The sequence below is a fragment of the Eleginops maclovinus genome, chromosome 3, assembly GCF_036324505.1.
Source record: "Eleginops maclovinus isolate JMC-PN-2008 ecotype Puerto Natales chromosome 3, JC_Emac_rtc_rv5, whole genome shotgun sequence".
Classification (NCBI taxonomy): domain Eukaryota; kingdom Metazoa; phylum Chordata; class Actinopteri; order Perciformes; family Eleginopidae; genus Eleginops; species Eleginops maclovinus.
Window position 1 is genome coordinate 24464011 of NC_086351.1, and position 20280 is coordinate 24484290.

Sequence of the window (20280 nt, forward strand, 5' to 3'; positions counted from 1 at the left end):
ATTCAGACGGACGCTCCAGCATGGACTGTCCATTTCACTCTCCCCCTGCTCCTCTCAGTAATGCATTTCCTCATCTTCCTCACAATTCCCTGTCTCCTCTCCCTATGTATTTCATGCTCACCCTGTCAATCATCATTGCCGTTGAGAGGAGAACAATAAAGTGAGGTGTGAGGCTGGGAAACAGCACCGAGTGATTTCAGCTCCAAACATGAGCTGATGGATCAATACCAAACAGAACAGCTTGCAATATAACATTTAACCTTGTTGTCCTCGGTGAAATTTGAAATTTGAGTTTAGTTATTTTCATGTTGGGATAAAGATTGTTTTATGTTAATGCCATAAAAATAAAAAACAAGTGCTTGTACACATTTTTTCACGAGAAAAGAATCATTATCATTTCGTTAAGTTTTGGGTTTTATTCAAATGTATATAATTTGTGGCCGTCTAGGGTTGATTCTGTAAAACAATCCAACATAAAAGGGGGTTTGATTTTGTTTAAAATGAGGTCTACTGACAATACATTTCAAAAAGAAGAGTAAACCCTGTGGTAATAAGTCGGATTAAAGTTTGATGCAAAGGTGTAACACAGATTAGTGTGACTATTTATACTTTATAAATAGTCACATCGGGAGGACAAAAGTTGCAAGGAAGACACTACAAAGGCAAGTCACATAAATCATGTGTATAAAAGCAAGAAGTTCCTCGTATTGGAATGGTTTTGTCAGATCTCAATTGGAAAACGGATTCAGTCAGAATGATTGAAAAAAATGAATAATCAAAGAGGATTTTGAGGGTGGGTAATGATATTCCACCTCTGCTCTCAGGTCACGTCTCACCGGTTCTCCCTCAGAAGCTGAGCCTCTGACATGTGTTACATGTACTTTAACACAGTTTTCAGTCTCATTAAATGAAGCTGAGCAAGCTGCTTCTGGGCGAGAGGTTTAGCCCGCTCAGCGTTTCAAGATCAAACACGGAGCTGAATATCAATGTGAGCATCTGCCAGCGGGTGCAGAGGAGCTTCACTCTTACACTTCTGTCCAAAGAAAAATGAAAGACTGTTGGTACTTTGTTTGTATCGACAAAGTTTACCACAAGGAAGCTGAGCTGGAAAACATCTCTGAGTATTGAATATGTTATAACGACTTTTTCCTGCCCCATGTTCGGTCTGACTTGAAGAGATTTGGACAGGATTTACAAGACTCTCTTCATCTCATGAGAGGAAATAGAAGTTCATATGAAGTATCACAAAAGCATCAGGGTTTTTTATTTAAAGAAATGTTCAGTTTGTCTGTGGACTAGTTTATTGTGTTATTATCACAGACTGTGGATAACAGCGACTGAGATGAGGGATATACAATTAGTTTAGCTGCCTTACAAATCATTTCCTGAACCTTCAAATCATCAGAGGTGGGAGAAGTACTCAGATCTTGTACTTGAGTAAAAGTAGAAGTACCAAAGTGTAAGAATGCATTCAAAATGTTCCACAAGTAAAAGTAGAAAAGTATTCTCATCAAAATGTACTTAAAGTAGCAACAGTAAAAGTAGTCATTGTGCAGACAAAAGTACACAATATACCTCTGAATTATAGAGTATAAGTACAAAGTAGCAAAAAAAGAACAAGTATGTCAAAAGTACAGTTTGAGTAAATCTATTAAGTTACTTTACACAAATCGTTACATCAATCAATACCAAATACTTATAGATATGTATTTGTATTCAAACATTCAACTGTAAGCTTTGATACAATATAGCATTTTTAAACTAATTTCCTTAAAAAACTCATAATATAAAATAGATTATAGTATTTCTTTAATAGCAAACAGTATTATTTATCATTTGCTAACAGTAAAAATCTACAATTTATAACGGCTGGTTATTAGATTTGAAATGTTTCTGTTTTCAAAAGTTTATACTGATGATATAATGTAGGCCATAATACTACATCAGTTAACTCTCCTTTTCACTAGCATTACAGAGCAATACTAGTTAAATTAACTTAACCAACGATCTGACAATCATTCAATTATTATCCTAAAGTTTTAAACGTATCCTGGGTAGCTCCAGTCCTCTACGGCTGTACTCTCTGTACACTGTAGGAGGAAGCTTTCCTATGGTTCGATAGATTTTCTTTCAACATATTCAAACAGTGACCTTCCTATAGAACAGCAGCCTGGCTTCCTGAATAAAAACAGAGCATGGATACAAAAAGAGAACTGGAGAGTGATGGAGGCTCATTCCTATTAAAGTTGCTCAGTGGCTCTCAAAGCCAAAATGTCCTGACTGTCTGAAGCAAAACACCCAGATCTACCAGAGACATCCTGCATCCAAAGGGACCATGACTTTTATTTAATCCCCCCCTCCCAGCCGCTGCATCATGTTTGGTCTAGGCTCAGTCAAATGAATAGAGATGAAAAATGACTCCGGATTCCGCAATTAGAGCAATTACAACTTTTAAGCAATTCATTATTTCAATAAGGGATATTTAAGTGTCAGACTTTGACGTTAATTAACCTTAAAGAGGTCCTATTCTGCTTTGTGGGGTTTTCACTTTCCTGTAATGGGTTAGGTTTTTGTGCATGTAAATGGTCTGCAAAGGCTAAAATCTCTGTCTCTCTCCTGAAATGCCTCCATTGCACTCCTTTGTTTACTTCTGTAGTGACATCACTATGTAGTACTGGTGCTTCTATTGTTCAGCACTTCAACACATTGTACATGATAGGCTAAGGTGCAGGACATCTCTAAGCGTATGACCAATCACAACAGAGCTGGCCAGCTAACTAATCAGAGCAGACTGGGCTGTGGTTTCAGACAGAGGGTGAAAAGAGGTGCTGCAGCACAGGCAGTATGAGAAAAATAAAGAGCGTTCTGAACATTAAAGCATGGAGACATGTCCCAGTAGAGGCACTACACACATACACCTGAAAATGCCCAGAATAGGGCCCCTTTAAAAATGTGCTGATTTATAAACGATGTTTTTGTCAATGTCAATCGGGAAAAGTGTTTTGGGGACAAATGGCATCACATACACATAAGTTGTTATTCCACCGTTTGGCCACTACGAACAGTTGTTTCAAAGCTGTCTCACTTCCTGAAAGTTTGGCCCTTTCAGTGTGTGCTGCCGTCACACTGTGGAAAAAAGCTCAGACTGCTTTAACATTCTTCAAGCGTCTTATTAACAAGAGTAAGGCAATCAAAATATCCAGAGCTCATCTGTCCTTTGGCAGATTATTAAAAAGTGAAAGCAGACACTGAGGTGGAAAGAGTCAAGCTAAAGAGACACACACAAGCGTGACCTCTGACCCCTGCGTGTTGGACAAACACTGATTAGTCTGTGGGTGGGGTGCACACTCACCACATATTCAAAGACCAGCGTCAGGGTTTCCTTGGTGTGGATGATGTCATGCAGGAGCACGATGTTGGAATGCTTCAGGCCCTTCAGGAGAGATGCTGCAGAAGAATGACAGACATAGTGAGTGTGAGGTACACAGACAGCAGCGGAGGTGTGTGATCCATGCCTTCATTAGCCGCATCATTAGAATGCTACACCGACCCTCCATAAGCCTCGCTGCGCACAAACAGGGGATTAAGAAAGATTGAAACAGAGAAAGGAATCACAGGATGGATTACGGCTGTGAGTTCTCACACTCGTTTGTCAACACATTTATGATGCAACGGACATTGTTAATAAGTGAAGCATTGAGATGACTTGTGGGGGGGGGGGGACTTTAATTAGAGCTTACTGAGCTTTACGGAGGAGGCCTGTGTGATCGGACTCGCTAACACTTTCACATCAGGGTTTCCGTTAGCCGGTAATTAACGTATTTTAACTGGTAAAATGTATTAAAAAACGGTAAATTCAAAACCTGCCAGTCAAAATATCCGGTAATAATGCTCATACAACACTTAGATAATGTAGGCTATCCCTAGACATTTGTGTTTTGACAGCTACATTACCGGTGCTGCGTTTCACTTTCATACAGCACATGCAGCTCAAAGTGCTTTACAAAATGGCACACATCAAAGGTTAAAAAATAAGAAATATGACATTTTAACAGGAAAGATTCCTCTGGGAAAATAGAGACACAAGACAATCAATCAATGCAATGATATTAAACCCTATGAAATAAAAGCAAACATGTGGACAATAAAATGGAAAAGATGATAGTAAAAAAAACCTTCATAATTATAATAAGGGTAAAAATGTTAAAAGACCAACTTAAAAGGAAATGTTGCTAATAAAACTGTTAAATTATAATATATTATGATGCCCAATACTCAGCCGTACACACCTCAACAATGAGGGACTAATATGCGATATTACTCCATGTTGCATCACAAGCTGTGTGAAATACACATTAAGGCATCATAATGTTTCATTGCTGATAGAAAATAAAGTTGAATGCATTCTGGATCATGATAATTCAGCACTTTTAAATGCCAGAAGAATCATGTTTTTGTGTCACTTCTGCATTATAAGTCACTGTAAATTCCCTCATAGTGCACTACAGATGTGTTCTTTATAGAAAGTGAAGACATGCTGCTCTATCTGAATGGACAGCTTCAGATATAAATGGTCAGTGGCTGGTGATTTACTGAGCGGACAGCACTGTATTATTTTGTTTGTTCTCCATTAGTGAACCAATCCTGGTTACATGTTGAACACCAAACTGTTTTAACCGAAACCTTAACATGCCAAAATGACGAGTTGGAGCTCTTCATTATGGACCCGACAATAGTTAAGCTGCTAATAATCTGTGGTTATTTACATTAGGGTGGAGTCCTTTTTATTGTAATCCTATATCTTCATTTTCCCTTAGAGTTATAAATCCTTAAAGCACTTGCAATAGCTTGTTGTAATGGAAAGTGAGTTGATTTATAAATGGACCTTGAGTCTGGTTTTGTCAGGAAAAATATGTGCATTAATAAGGAGGAGGTATACGAAGTAGAACAACAAGCAAGCTTTTATTTACAAAAAGCTGTTAACAAAATACAAAACTGAGGATGCAGGCAAAAGTACAACAAAAGGAAAAGTAGCAAAACTATAACAAACCAGAAAGATGCAGATGGACAAGGGAGAGCAGAACATGACAAACCAAACAGACTCACAGGAAAAGTGACGACGAACCGTCAAGGAACACAAGGGAAAGCAAGACTAAATACACAGGGACCATTTAATAAATAAATTAACCATTTCATACTGAATATTGTCCTCTAATTACCCAGAATGTGTTCATGCAATGGATGATTTACTGTCTGGTACATGCATGCAATGTTTCCTTGGAATCCAGTGTGAGTGTGTGATGACCATAAATACCCTAGAAATATATTGAATAATAATGAACAGTTGAAAGGTAATACAGAACATAAATAAGTGTAAAAGTTATTGCTGAAAAAATGTGGGGAAATTCAAAACGGGGTTTAAATAATACAACTTTATTGATATTCCAAAACTATACACATTTTAAAGTCATCGTGGTGATGAGGGAGACTAACAGACCGCTGACAGGAGAAGTCATCGGACCACAGTAAGGCATTACAGGGGGTAGTTTCATAAGGACGGAATATGAGAGCAGTATAATGGTGCACTTTTTATAGAAGGCAGAAAGGGACCTTCTTTATACCATTTGCCAAAGTGATTTAATGATCTAACACAAGGTTGATTTCCAAGGGCATGGGGAGGGATGGAGCCTCATGCATACATTCATCCTGCACCAGGACCTAAAGGTTTTTCAAAATCACATCAGTAGGGGTTAGTGCTACAGATACCTCAAAGATTCTGTCATCAGTTTGAAGATCCCCCCCCAGCACATATACACCCAATATTAGTGTATTCAGCAGCAGCAGTCTGTAATGCTGCTCACAGTTCAGCGCTCCGAGCTTCCTGCTCATTAATTGCTGAATTAGTTCAATTTCAAAGCTGCTTTCTGATCCTCTCACAACCAGAGCGTGGACTGTGTGTGTGTGTGTGTGTGTGTGTGTGTGTGTGTGTGTGTGTGTCCATCAGGCCAGGATCATACACAGGTCAAACACACAGAATCATATGCTCATCTATATTCTAAAACATTTTCATTTTCATTTCTTTTGAAATCAAAGTGCAGTTAAATGTGTTTTTCTTGTTGTAAAAACCTCCATGTAATCCAGTTATTATTGTCACCTATTGAGTATTTAACAAGTGAAACATAAAATGACCTGTTCAATGATTTATAGAATAATATTATGACAGATGGCACTAATTCTGGAAAATACATGAAACAAATGTTGTTGAAACAAAACCATTCTTTGATTTGGCAGATTTCTTTTCACTTTTCGCCTACACTTTAAGAAACATTTTAACAAAACATTTGAAATGTTGTAGATAAACTTGATTTTAGATCATCCGTAAAGTACTGAACACTCAAATGCATTATAACATTAACACAAACTTTGTAATTACATATATTACTATTATAAAATAAATGTACTTCTTCTGGTGGTATACATATTTTGTATTATATTTTAACGGACAGTCTTTTTTTGGGGAAAACCTTTATTTTCTTTATTAGTTTCATTACACATTCCTTCTAACTTCTTACTTCTATATAAATATGTGTACTATATATTTTTATTGTTTTTATATCTTTTTTTACTTCGATCAGAAATGGAGAAACAAAACCCAATTTTCCCCAGAAAAAACAAAACACAACTCTGATTGTGTTTTATGGAGACTGCTGCTTTTGACACATATTGAAAACGGATAGGATTCAGATTCAGACTCTTATCTTCAACAGATATTACCTTAGACCTTTTCTCAATATAGTGTTCTATACCTTCACACTGTCAGTCTGAACACCCCCCCCCCAGCCCCCTCAGCCCCCGCAGTTCTCACCCTCTCGTATGGCCGTGAAGGGCGTCCCTTCCTCCTCCTGCAGACGGATCACCTTCAGCGCCACCAGCTTCCCATTCACCCTGAAACATGGAAACAATATGTAAATCCTATGTTTTCTTGTGAAAAAAGAATCTATTAAAATCTGTGAAGCCGGAGAGCAGCACAGATTGGTAAGTCAATGGAATGTAATTCAGCAGCAGTGGAGTGAGGCCGCAGGATTACAAGTCCAATCAGAACTGCTGTATTGAAGAACGGTGCTAAATAACATCATTACTTAGAAGATTACAGTCTGTGGAGTTTCATACACTCACACTGTGTGCATTTTCTAGAATTTAATTAGAAACATGTGGAAGAGAAGCACAAAGCGTAAAAAGTGGAACATTGGAATTGAATCAATGGATAGAAGCATCAATCCTGTAGCGGTTTCAGTAACAGAAATCCCAGCTCTACAGAGAGGAGACACATGAGTGATATAGACCTGTTATTACTGTTCCACATAACAGTCTAGTAGCCAGCACAGTGACCCCACAAATGTTGAATGCCCCAAAGTTTTACGTTAGTAATGTATAGTAGGGGATCTCCAGCACATAGAATCTGCCAGATGCATATGTTGGGCAATTTGCACAATTAGCATAAGAGCATTAATTAAAATAAATGGCATTATAGCCTGTATGAAAACAATAGTAAAAGACTAAAAAAAAATGGGGATGGATGGGGCTATCGAGAAGGTTGAGTGCATTTCTGATATTCTCAGGATCAAAAATGGCAGTTTTAACCAGAAAATGGACATATTTGTACTCTCCTTCGGCTGATGTTGATGACCATGAGTCGTGTTGCGATCATTACCTCTACTATGGACAATTCTTTTTCAAATAAAAAGGCAATCTGTCCAATCAAAATGTGTCCCCCAAATCTTCCAAATTGACTTAAAATGTATGAAAATGCTCGAGGCAATTAGATATTCTGGCTTTTACTTCGCTATTGGCAAGACGACTTCTTCTTCTATACTGGAAATCTAAAACAGCTCCTTCCAGTGCTCAGTGGCTCAGGGATGCTGTGTCTTTTCTAAAAATTGAGAAAATTAAATATTCTTTAAGAGGCAAAACCTCTAGGTTTTACACTAAGTGGCAACCCTTCTCAACATTCTTCCAATCTCTCACACTTTTGTCAACTGATTAATGGACACTCCCCCCCCTTTCCTCTTTATTATATATGTATGTTTTGTTTTTGTATTGTTTCAGTATTATTCTTCTCTTTTTTAGTTCTGTTAGTCGGTACATCACTCTCATTGTGGCTATCTGGTCTGTTATGTAGTTCTGTAGGTGGTTTAAATATTGTATGCCTTCATGGGAAGATCAATATGTATGGCTTGCTAAAGTCTAAGGTGATCACTAGTAGCTTTGTACTGTTGTGACATTTGTAACTGTGGTTCATATTAATGTACCAAATGTCTTTTCTGTGTGTCTTCAATACAAATATTTAAGGACAAAATCAGCCCACAGAGCAAAACAATATTGGCATTTTCTGGTTAAAACTGCTATTGTTTATACTTAAAATGTCAGAAATGGACTCAACATCCTCCATTACCCACTAAACACTCAAGAATTGTCCAAATCGGCCAAGCGATTTTTAAACTATCGTCCACAAAGGCTATAATGGTAATCAATCCTAATTTAATTGTGCTAATTGCCCAACATGTGCAAATTAGCATCCAGTAGTTAGGATTAGTGCTGGGGAGCCGTACTATACGTTTCTAACATGAAACTTTGGTGTACTCAACATTTACGGGTTCACTATAGGACTATGAGCTAGTGATTAATAAGACACATAGTTGATGTTTACCTACGCAGTTTAACTGTTATTGCTGTTCCATGTAATGAACTCCTTCAGTCACAGTGCTGCTCCTGTTTAATTAAATGTCATATCCAGTGCCTGCATGAGGGGCTCTTATAAAGAAGAGTGAGGGGATCAGGCGTGACTGCACTATACTTACTTGCTCTTTCCTTTGTAAACGGTAGCATATGATCCCTCTCCCAGTTTCTCCAGCTTCTCATAGGAGTCTGCCTTTCCAAACTTGGGGCTTGTAGGCTGAGGAAAAAAGAAGAAAGTTTTAAGGTAATTCATGAGCAAGGATTCAGTAACACAGAAAACAAGAGTCTCCCAGGAAGTCTTAGAGAGATATTAAAATGTGGAGGCTCCTCACTGCATCATCAGTGAGGTGTAATGACATTGAGGAAGAGGAGGGAGAATTTCACAAAGTCCTTATGTAACTCTGAAGACTGCTTTCATATATCTGTCAGCTCATAACTTTTCATAGTCGACACAGAGAGAGGTAACAGCTGGGAGGAGATGAGGCACACAGCTATAAGTGTTCAAAGCTTACTGATATGAAACAGGAAATGATTTCAACTCAATTGTAGAACTCAAACTTATGCTGCAGAGCACTGATGTGGGAGATGAAAATGATCTAATGGTGCTTTAACACTCTAACTGAGTTGTCTGGAACCATGGAGTATTTCTCAGGAAGGGACCAAAGATCGGTTGAAAAGCAGAGTCTTTGTCCACTCTGACTCTGGTGCTGTTTGTGTTCTGAAGGGAAACAGACCATCTGCAGGATTTCTGACACCAGCATGTTATTTTAGAATAATTCACAAACTAATCAACGTTTCAATCCATCCGCTGGTGTGTAGTGTTTGGGACGATCAATTAATCAATCTAATTACATTTTTATAACCCAATATCATTAATTAAACATTTGTCTCAGGGGACTTTACAGTTTGTAAACAAGGACGACACCCTCTGTCCTTAGACCCTCACATCAGACAAGGAAAAACTCCCAAAGAAACCCCAGAGTTAAACTGAAGAAACCTCTGGGAGAGCAACATAGGAGGGATCCCGCTCCCAGGACAGACAGACGTGCAATAGAAGTTGTGTGTAAATTCAAAAATAATACATTTACAATATAGTCTAAAGGCTAGAAAAGATTTGGTGTCTATACACAAAATCAAAATGAAGATGGATCCAGGTGGATGGTAGACGAGATCTTAAGCCATCCGTGTGAGATATGTATATTTATGCAAATCATTTGAAAACCATGGTAACACATGTGTCCCTGTGCAGTGTTTTGAGCACATATCCTCCTGCGAGATTAAATTAGTTCATTTCAAGTGTAATTCCTCATATTACTTCACAATAAGCCTTTTCTACAGGGGTGGTTTGTGTATTAGGGCGATTTGGGCGACGCACTTCCAACGGGAAAAAGAGGGATTTTTTTTCTAACACAGCATCAGTGGTAATCAGTGTTCTAGACGTTAGATCTGTCAAAAACGCCATTGTCCAATCAGACTTAAGTCGTGCTTCACATGGTCCCGCCCCTTTAGGGGCGATTTCAGTCAGGTTGAAAATCGCCCCAGGGGTCTCTCATAGACTCTCATGTAAAATGCATTTTTTTCAAATATCAGAGCTTTCAATGCAATCTCTATGGGTTCCGGGAGGGCTTGACCTTACGCGGTTTTGTCATACGTAACTGAGAAAAAAAGCGCGCAGCTTCTTCGATCAAGTCACTTACTACTCTCAAGATGGCTAGCGTTCAGTGCAATTCCAGTGTGTCTTTGAAAGAAGTTCCTTTTAGTCGGCGTGCAAATCCAGATAAATTGGCATTAAAACAATCAGGACCTCCAAGACCAAATTTAACCATTTAACACGTTTCTACAAAGAGGGGGGGGAGACCTACACCTGAGGATTTTCTACACATTGGTATGAGCGAAAAACCTGGCTAGCATGGCTGTGAAGTAGCCAATGCAGTCTTCTGCTATACCTGCCTACTGTTTCACCCTGAAAGTGGCACGGCAGACAGCAATGCTTGGACGTCCACTGGTGTAACAGATATGCACCATCTCTCTAAAAACTACAGAATGAGCTGTGGAAGGTTCCTATGGATAGCTGCTTGAGATGTTCATCTTTTGGGAGGGTGAACATTGCGACTCAACTGGATGAGTGATACAGGCTAGCTGTTTGTCGTCTCAATGATGAGGTGAGCAAGAACCCTCACATTCTCAACCGGCTTGTCCAGTGTGTGAAATTCTGTGGGGTGTTTGAGCTAGCTTTGCGAGGCAAAGATGAAACTTAGGGCTCCACCAACCCTGGCATTTTTCTCGGACTGGTCGACTTCGTGGCACAGTTAGATGAAGTTTTTAATGAGCATCTAAAACATGCTACGGTGTTGAGTCAATAAATACTTAATATGCTGCCCCTGTCTTGATGTTGTTTCTGAACATATCTCTGGCCTGTTTAGCTATTTTACATCATACATCATTGGATTCATGTAAATGATTAATAGAATAATAAGTAGAATAATTTATTGTGGACCCACTCCACTTCTGCTTATAGAGGCTCCTGGATGCAACTTTCTTCCATAGCTTTCCACCTGTAACTTATGTAGCTAGAGGGGAAATATTTCTGTTGTGTGTTGCTGTCTAGTGGACACAAGAGGGATCTCTGTCTGAGCTAATCATCTAACAACAAATTGATATGGTCTTGCTTAATGTACCTATTGAATGGGTCACCTTAATCATTATCAGAAAAAAATTGCAGTTTTTTCAGGAGCCGCCACTGCTTTTCTACTGTATATGTCTCTTGCCAGTCATTTTCATAACATGCGGTTGATTCAAAGTCTAATTTTAGAAGTAATGCTTAAAATTAATCAACGAGAAGATAAAAAAGACAGCTATCATGTTGAACACTTGTCAGCCGAACACTCCACCGATCATTAGCCGCCTTCAGCTTAGCTTCAGGTGACCATGATGTAGTTTGTTTAACTTCTGGAGATTGCATTTACACTTCAACAATTATAAAAGTGGTCTAAGTATGTGGAGATTATCTGGCTGAACAAAACATGTAAGTATCACAAACGTGTTTGCCAGGGGGCCTATTTTCTGCAGCATATTAAAATCCCACAGGAAAGCCCACTTCCTTTTGTGCAGGCGTACGGTTTGATTCCTGGCCTTGTTTCCAAGTCGAACAGATGGCTAACTTCTCCTTAACTGCAATGGACTACGCATTCAAATTGGGCTTCATAGAGGGAGACCTTTAATTGGTTATCAACAATATAACATGTCCAGAGGAAAGGGAGGACTTGTAGCATGTAAACTAACTGACATGTGACACTAATGGCTGATTAAAACCAACAAATAGAGGCCATGTCTGTCCATGTCCCATTATACAATCTAACAGGTTGTTGGTGACATATGAGAATTGAATGAGGGGCTACCAAAACAAAAAAAGACCATGAAAGGGATGATTTACAGCTTTTCATAAACCCAGCTGAAACAATTCGTTAGCGTCTCGCCATGATGGTGGCAGGCAATCAGTCAGGCCTCATATCACACTTGTTAAATCTTATTTGTGTGCACATCCATTAGCCATTTCCCATTTGCAGCTAAATTTTAAAAAAAGGAACCACATATGTATGAAACCCGAAAATCTACTTTGCATGATTAAGGATATGATGTTGTTTGTACACAGCCTTCAATTAACCGTGTGAAGGAATACAGCCGGGATAATGAGTTTTAGATGAAGAAAGGAGCCAAACAGCCTGACTGCCAGGAGGAAATACACCTTTGAAGCCATAGCCAGGTCAAAGTCACGTATGGGCACGCTACCCTTGGGGGGGCTGGAAGTTGAATTATGCATTGGAATCAATCTGCATTTTAGTCATGTTAGGCACATCTCCAGAAACTCAGCACCTTTACCATCAAACCCCTGTAGTAAAAGAAGGCGCGACAAGTCATGTCATAATTAAAAGAGCTCCAGTCAGACCTACAGGCACAACACGATTTCACAAAACACAGAAAGAACGTGACAAATACAGTGAATGTAAGGTTCCCTTCACTGCTGTTACAAAGATTATTGTTGTGTGTATATTATGTTTGTGGTATTTAGTGCAGAGCTCTCAGTGCACTTTGCATGTCGCATTATGCTTTTAATCATACTTTTCTAACTCAAAGTGTAAAAACCTTTGCAATATTTTGACTTTGACTTTTTTATTGTTTGCACTATAAATGACTAATGAGCATATACATGGGTAGATGAGAATACACTTACATCCAAATACAGGTTTACCCCACCTCCATCGCTTCAAGCAGAATTGCATTTCATTAATAAATGATATATTGTATTTTATATTTAATGTGATTTGTGTACATCCATCCTGCTTTAACTTGGACACGGAGGGTAAAGGCTGCTCTGACTGCATCATTTCAAACAATAAATGAAGTTCATTTGTTAACCTAGGTTCAGGAGCGTGTCCACGCCTCCATCACGGCTAAGCCTATTCATATCCGGCCAAACATCCAGCTATTCTCTCAACCCACCCTCCCTCTCTCACAGTTTTCCTTGAACCTCATACTTAGCCAAACTCCTTCATCCCTCCACCCATTTACCCCTTTCAACCATACACCCCTACATCCTTACACCCCGTCATCCAGACATCCCTTAATTCTTCCCTTACTTCATCCCTACATTTATTCATCCCTCAATCCTTACATCCAGTCATCCCTTCATCCCAAAATTCCTCATCCCTTCCTCCCAACATCCCTACCCTCCCATATCCCTTCATCCCAACATTCCTCATCCATTCATCCAAATATCCCTTCATCCCTCCCTTCCCTCAACCCTCATCCCTTCCTCTCCCCTTCCCTCATCCCTTAATCCCAACATCCGTCATCCCCTCCTCCCCCCTTCCCTTATCCCTACATCCCCTCATCTTCTGCCTTTCTCCACTCATATTCAATTTGTGTATATTTAAAATGTCTAATTCTAGGAATCGTCTGGGGGCCCTTAATCAGCCCGGGCATAAGCATGCCGGAGACGAAACGGTCTCATCCCCCCCACGCACCCCTCCATACAATTTCTTCAATAAACCTACAACCATTGTGACGTGGTCCCTGCTAGTGAGCTAGCACTTTGCATTTCAAACACATAATATGCAATCAATTCTAACCCTTTTACTTCCACTGCCAATGTACAGTATTACGAGTACCAACATGATACTGCCAAATGCACAGAAAACCAGATGAAATATTCCAGACAATGCAACATTAGAATCAATTGAAATCCTGCTTTACCGGTAAGATGTTATCTCTGCCTATTTGCCATTGTAATACTTTAAACACATTTTAAAAGTTCCCCGATAAAGAAAGTCATGAAGCCATCCCTACCAACATACTCTCAGCACTATAAGCTGAGTTTCCATGGTAACCCTGGCACAACTGTCTATTGCATTTCACACTCTGGTAATCACTCAAGCAGAGGTGACTGCCCACCAAATACTCCATCACCATTACACCTAATATTTCTCCTCTTCTGTCATTTCTTCTTTTCTTTTTGGAGGGTTTTTTTGCGGCGGGGGGTGGGTGCTGGGTGCTGGGGGGGGGGGGGGGTTAAGTGAGTTAGGTATGTAATAATCTATAATTTGGTGGTACTGATTCTACATTCTGTAATTGTATGATATCATGTGTATGTCTGTCCATCCGGGGAGGGGGTTTTGTAATGGAAATGATGATTACCAAGAGAACAGAAAGCTATCATTTTCCCCATAAATAATAATAATATGCCTTGTGTGCCAGAAGACAAGTGGACTCATGTAGCTGAGATGATAACATCTCTGTGATGTCCAGTCACAAGCGGCCATGTGACCACTCAGTGAGAGACCTTTGACGGGATCGGGTCATGGGTCAGTTATCTCATGACTCAGCATGTATAACTGAAAGTGCTTCTAAGCAGACTGATCAGGAGGAGTTGAAGAGTTGCTGTGTGACTCTGCTGTAGAGATACTTTTAGAAATAAATTGATTTAAGCCTCAGAAGGACAACTCTTGGACTGATTATTGAAATAGTTCCTGATTCTCTTAATGTCTTTTATTTTTGTAAGCAGTTTGAAATGTCTTGTGTTGAGAAGTGGTATATAAAGGAACTTGCCTTGGCTAGGAGGGGTGTTACCATCCCCATGCGTTTTGCATTTTATCCCCTTTAGAAGGAGGGGAGCTTTTGCCCACTTACATCAAATATATACAGTTTTGTAACCAGAATATTTTTCTGCTACAGTAACACATTACTTTATCATCAGGTGTCTGATTTGAGAGGGTGTTCCTCTTACAAAAATGCAAACATAAAGATAAACAGGATTGATCTATAAAGACTGGCTGGAGTATTGATCAATAGAGTGCATTGTTGAGATCTGGGCCAGTCAACAGAACGTCATTAAATGAGATGCTGTTTTGCTTGGCGCTGGAGACGAACACCGCTCCAATTTGACCTGGCTTGCATGGATGCGTGTATTAAATCTATAATGAGCTAGCATGTTACCACTTCCATTTCCCCTATCCCATAGTCAAAGTTTTTTTGAATGTGCTTTTGTGTAAATGTCTGAAATAAAATCGTGGTTAACACAACCTGAAAAGATTTGTAGGTTTTGTTCTATGACACAAAATATGTCCAGATATGTCTGAAGCTTCCGGATATGTGTCATAATCAAAGTGGTTGCTGACAAGTGTCTAAATACTACTACTAAACATCTATAGGCCAAACATTAGCAGCCTTTAGCTTATCTATGTTGATAAGCACCCTTGCAAGCATGATCTATTTTGTATCAAGCCTGACATTAGCTCTTTATTTCTGACCATCGCATTAAGGCTTCAACACATAAAGGGGTGTTAGGGGCGACAGTGGTTCAGTCTGTAGGGACTTGGACTTTGAACCAAAGGGTTGCCGGATTACTTCCTGGACCAAATACAGAGAATGGTACCTGGAGATGGGCCAGTTCATCTCCTGGGCCCTGCTGAGGTGCCTTTGAGCAACAAACGAGCCGGCGAACTGGCTGCCCTTTTACTCTCCCTCACCTACCCTGTTTGTGGTTCTATTTCTCCATGTGTTCATGTATATCAACCTGTGAGTGTAAAAAGATTAATTAAGTATATCTTCTTCTGAATGTGTGAAGATTATCATGCCGACCCAAAGGTTAGTATCATCATCAAGCAACACTCTTATTTTCTGCAATATTCAAATAGAAAAATCCCATTGCTTTTTGTTGAGGGAGCCCTTGCGATGCTAACTTCAGAATTGGCCTACATATATACGTCATCAATGCACCACTCTGTTCTCCTGTAGCTTCAAACAACAATAAAGGAGTGTGTGTACAGTGTGCAGCACTCACAGAGCTGGGGCTGGAGTGTCGGCGCAGTTTGGGCGACTCCTTGCTGGCGGACGTGGTCTTGGCGGTGATGCAGGCATTGTTCTCAGAGTGGACCCTCTTCACCTGGCTGGCGGGCTTCTCAAACGGGTCGAAGCCGCTCTGCGTGCGCTGCACTCTCACCTTCTTGTCTTCAGGTATGGTGTCCAGGGGCTTGATGACAGAGTCTGTTCCCTGGCAGCTGCGTGTGGACATCTTTGTGACACATATCTGTCAAGGCGGAAGAGCAGAGAGAAGATAAAAGCGTTAAAGAGCATTAAAAAACAAAATCCATCTGCGATCGTCAGCGTGCGCCCCTGTCTTCCAGATCCTGTTTTTAATCTCAGTCAGCCCGGGTCTCTTCCTCCCTGTGGAGCCGTGTTTCTACCTCTCTGCTGTAAGAGAGCCTTTCATCTGCGTCTCTCTTTTCTCTGATCAAAACAGATACGGCTTCTGTCGGCTTCACTGCACACACACATCTCTGACACACACCAATACAACTGAGCAGACATGCTACAGACTGTTTCCTACCAGCCCATCGGGCACACACAGAGCCCTGCACACTCCCCGTCCATTCCCAGAAACAAAGCACCACCAGCTGCTCCTCCTCGATGGACTGTGTGGAACGGACACAAAAGACGCAGGCGGCATGACATGTTTTGTCACGGCTCCCTCCAGATTAAATATTTAGGCCTGGGCTCCCCTGCAGGAAGAACTTCTAATTACTTTAATACTCAGGGAGGAGTCGTCTTGCAGCTCTCTGACTTGTCTTTTTAACATGAGCCGGGTTTCATGACACACAGGAGCATTTCCCTCTGCCCCCCTCTGTCATGCTAACATGCATAAATCTGAAAGCAAATACTATTGATGCTGTGGTTTACTACAGTTACCTTCATTCATAGGCATACAAATACACACGTCCCACATGAGATGATACGTTACTCGAAACCAGGTCCAGCATGCATTGTGATTAGGTGTGCATTTCAGAATAAAAAGGTTTTATATATGCCAGGGACAAATTAGCTATGTTTTCTAAAAGACATTAAAAGTAATTATTTTGTTATGAGCATCAACAACAATGAACACAAATCTATCTTAAATATACAAAAACATTAGATAAAATAATGCAGTTGCCCCCATGGTTGTATTTTATTAAAAACAAATTATTTTATTAATTTTCTGTTCAACTTCTCCCTAAACTTTGCTAGCTCTCCTTTACGTATTCCTCACATTGTTAAATAATATTCAAAATTACATTCAAACTATTTATCAGTTACTTATGATAGCTGATCGGCTGCCAACCTCTGGTAGTCATGACTAACTGTTCAGTTGAAGGCTCAGTGCTTTGCTTAAGCTGACGTTAATGTTAGCTTCACAGAATGACAAAAGTTCACCCAATAAATAACAAGCTACTTATTTAAAACTGACATATTTTATCAATCTTTTCATCCGATAAAACACCAAAAATGTCTTTGAATCTACCAACAAGACCGTGTTTTTGCCAAGAGAACGTGCACAGATAGCAGAGGACACAGATATTGTTTGTTAATTGAAACAATTTTAACATGAATAACTTACAGCTGAAACCCTCAGCTCAAATAGTGATACTTTGCAGAGGAATCAAAAGTCACCAGATTCCATTATCTGATGGGCTCATTAAGATATTGATGTATTGCAGGTCATCATTATAATATATTCTCTCATGATTTGAAATTTAAAATGTGGACTTTCCGTATTAATGCAGCATATTCCTTTTTTATATCCAAAACTATAGATAACTCATAACCTAATGATCATGTTGACAGCCAATGGAAAAATTAAGCCAAAATTGTAACCTGCAAACTAATGTGATGAATATAGATAAACTGAAGTGTCCATCTGTCTTGGAACAGCACCAAAAACTTTTACATTTTTCATTGCTGGCAAGAACTAAAGTGAAGGTGTTTGAAAAAGTAAAACTGAATAATACATCAAACCAAATTAGCATGTGAAGTAGGCCAAAAAATACACAAGATGTAAGAGGAAAAAAGAGACAGCATAGTTGTCATTAACATGAGTGCCGTGCTTATCCACAGAGTCCTCAGGGACAGCGGTTGTCATCTCAAACAGAACATAAACAAAAAACAAACGGCGTCATTTAGGAGCGATCACACTACACTGCATCAATACTGCAGCAGTGTCTGGGGAGGATGTGTTCATCACGGCTTATGTTCTCTACTCTCAGAGTCACCAGAGGCACCGCCAAACAAAGGGCTGCAAAGTTCTTCAGACAGCAGAGAACTGAACACTGGAGACAGGAGAAGTTTAACGAAACTCTGTGAAGAGTTTCTGAAAGTCCTACCGCACTCCAAAAATGAAACCAACTGCAATACGGGAACCGAAGTATGTTTTGTTTGATTCATGTCAGACGATAGGTGGAATTTAACTTAGTAGATTAACCTAAAAGTATAATTGAGTTTATTATTATATTTCACTTGACTTTACACCACATATCTAACAGCTGCTGCTTTATAGATCAATATTTATCATAAAAACATCAGTTTATAAAACTATATATTTCCAAAAAAGTGCCAATACGCACTGAAAAAACTGAAACGGTTACTTTAATTAAATGTATTATGTCAAAAGACTTCTGGTAATGGCGGCTCGCTAGGAAGACGCAATAACTAGCGCTCCGCCAATTTCTGTGTTAAAATCCTGTTTTACCCACGTTTTGTATCAACCCATCATATTTATTCCTTGGTAAAGACGGTGAAAGGTCGGCTGCAGCAGGGAAAGAAGCTAAAGGACGAGCAAAGTCTAAACTGGAAAGTTTTGAAGCATCCAAGTTACACGTGGAAGCTAAAGAAAGTTATGCTAGCGCTAGCATAGCGCCAACCATGACCTCTGTTGAGACGGGTGAGACCGGGCTGGGGGAAGCTGGCTCGGAGAAGATCCTGGTTGCCATAGGCTCTCTGAAGTTGGACTTTTCCACAAGACTTGATGGCATTCTAACAGCAATAGAGGGAGTGAGAAAGGAAATCCGTGAATGCTTAGAACGAATTGCAGAGGCTGAAGTGAGAATCTCAGCTACCCAGGATGACGTGAGCTCCCTGCTAGCTAAAGTGAAAACCTTCGCGGCCACAAACATGAAGCTAGAGGATGAAGTTGAAGAGTCGAAGGCCAGATCCAGGTTAGGCCTACTCAATTTGAGACTAGTGAATTTGCCAGAAGACGCTGAAGGAGGGGATGCTTGTGCTTTCCTCGAAAACTGGATCCCAAACGTGTTGGATTTGGCACTGCCGCGTTCAAAGTTTATACTGGAGAGAGCTCACAGAATCGGCCAGAGGAGGGATGCAAATGCCCCACCAAGAACTCTTATCATGAAATTCCTAAACTACAGGGACAGGATGGTTGTAACGAAGGCAGCCAGGGCAAAAAACAGATCCTTTACAAAGACCAGCAGGTGAGATTTTATCCAGACTTGGCGGCAGGAGTGCACAAGCGGCAGAAGACGTTCGATAATGTACGTCAGAAGCTACGGAGCCTGGGGATCCGGTACGGCATGCTATTACCGGCTCGGCTCCTGGTAACCTACAAGGACAAGTCGCACATTTTTGAGAATCCGTCTGCTGTGGGGAACTTCATCGAGCGGATTACAAGAGAGGAGGGACAGGCTGAGTAACGTAACCTGTGGCTGCGACCGGCTAAAGGGCTAATATGACTAACTGTATGTGCAGGTATCATGACTTATTTTCTTTAAGTATTTGTGGTCGGGCATCTTGGATATGTCTGGACTATGAATTACTTGAAGCTTGGAACTGTGACTGACAGGGACCAAATGTTTTGTTAATCTGTTCTGGTGGTCACAAGTGTTTTCTAATAATTTATGACATTGGGGTCTGATACCACACATGAGACGCTAACTACGCTGGCCCTGACCTAGCTTTTATTTCTGGGTGGTTTTTATTTTATTTTTATGTTTACACCATACTTCTCATTTCTTGCCAATGTAGTACTATGGAGGCCAGCTCTTATGGGGATTGGTGATTTAAGTTAAGTTTGTTTATGATAATTAGCTATTCAGCTACATTTGTGTTAAGCCCTGCAATGGTTGGTTGACAATTGCTGTTTTGTGACATCAGTTTAAAATTGAAGTATGAACGCATCTTTTTATTTTTGGTACTTTTATAATTTTTAATGTCGCGGCA

The 20280-nt window shown here is 40.0% G+C and overlaps 1 protein-coding gene across 3 annotated transcripts in view; it reads right to left on the minus strand.

Annotated features, from left to right (window-relative positions):
* The window catches only part of cdk14 (cyclin dependent kinase 14), a 211664-nt gene that overhangs the window by 124030 nt on the left and 67354 nt on the right, over window positions 1–20280 (minus strand). For all 3 annotated transcript variants that reach the window (XM_063879977.1, XM_063879976.1, XM_063879979.1), the window contains 4 exons: window positions 16076–16321; window positions 8859–8953; window positions 6866–6945; window positions 3353–3447 (listed from right to left, as the gene is read on the minus strand). In XM_063879977.1, coding sequence (XP_063736047.1) covers window positions 3353–3447; window positions 6866–6945; window positions 8859–8953; window positions 16076–16321 — 516 coding nt within the window. The remainder of the gene's footprint in view (window positions 1–3352; window positions 3448–6865; window positions 6946–8858; window positions 8954–16075; window positions 16322–20280) is intronic.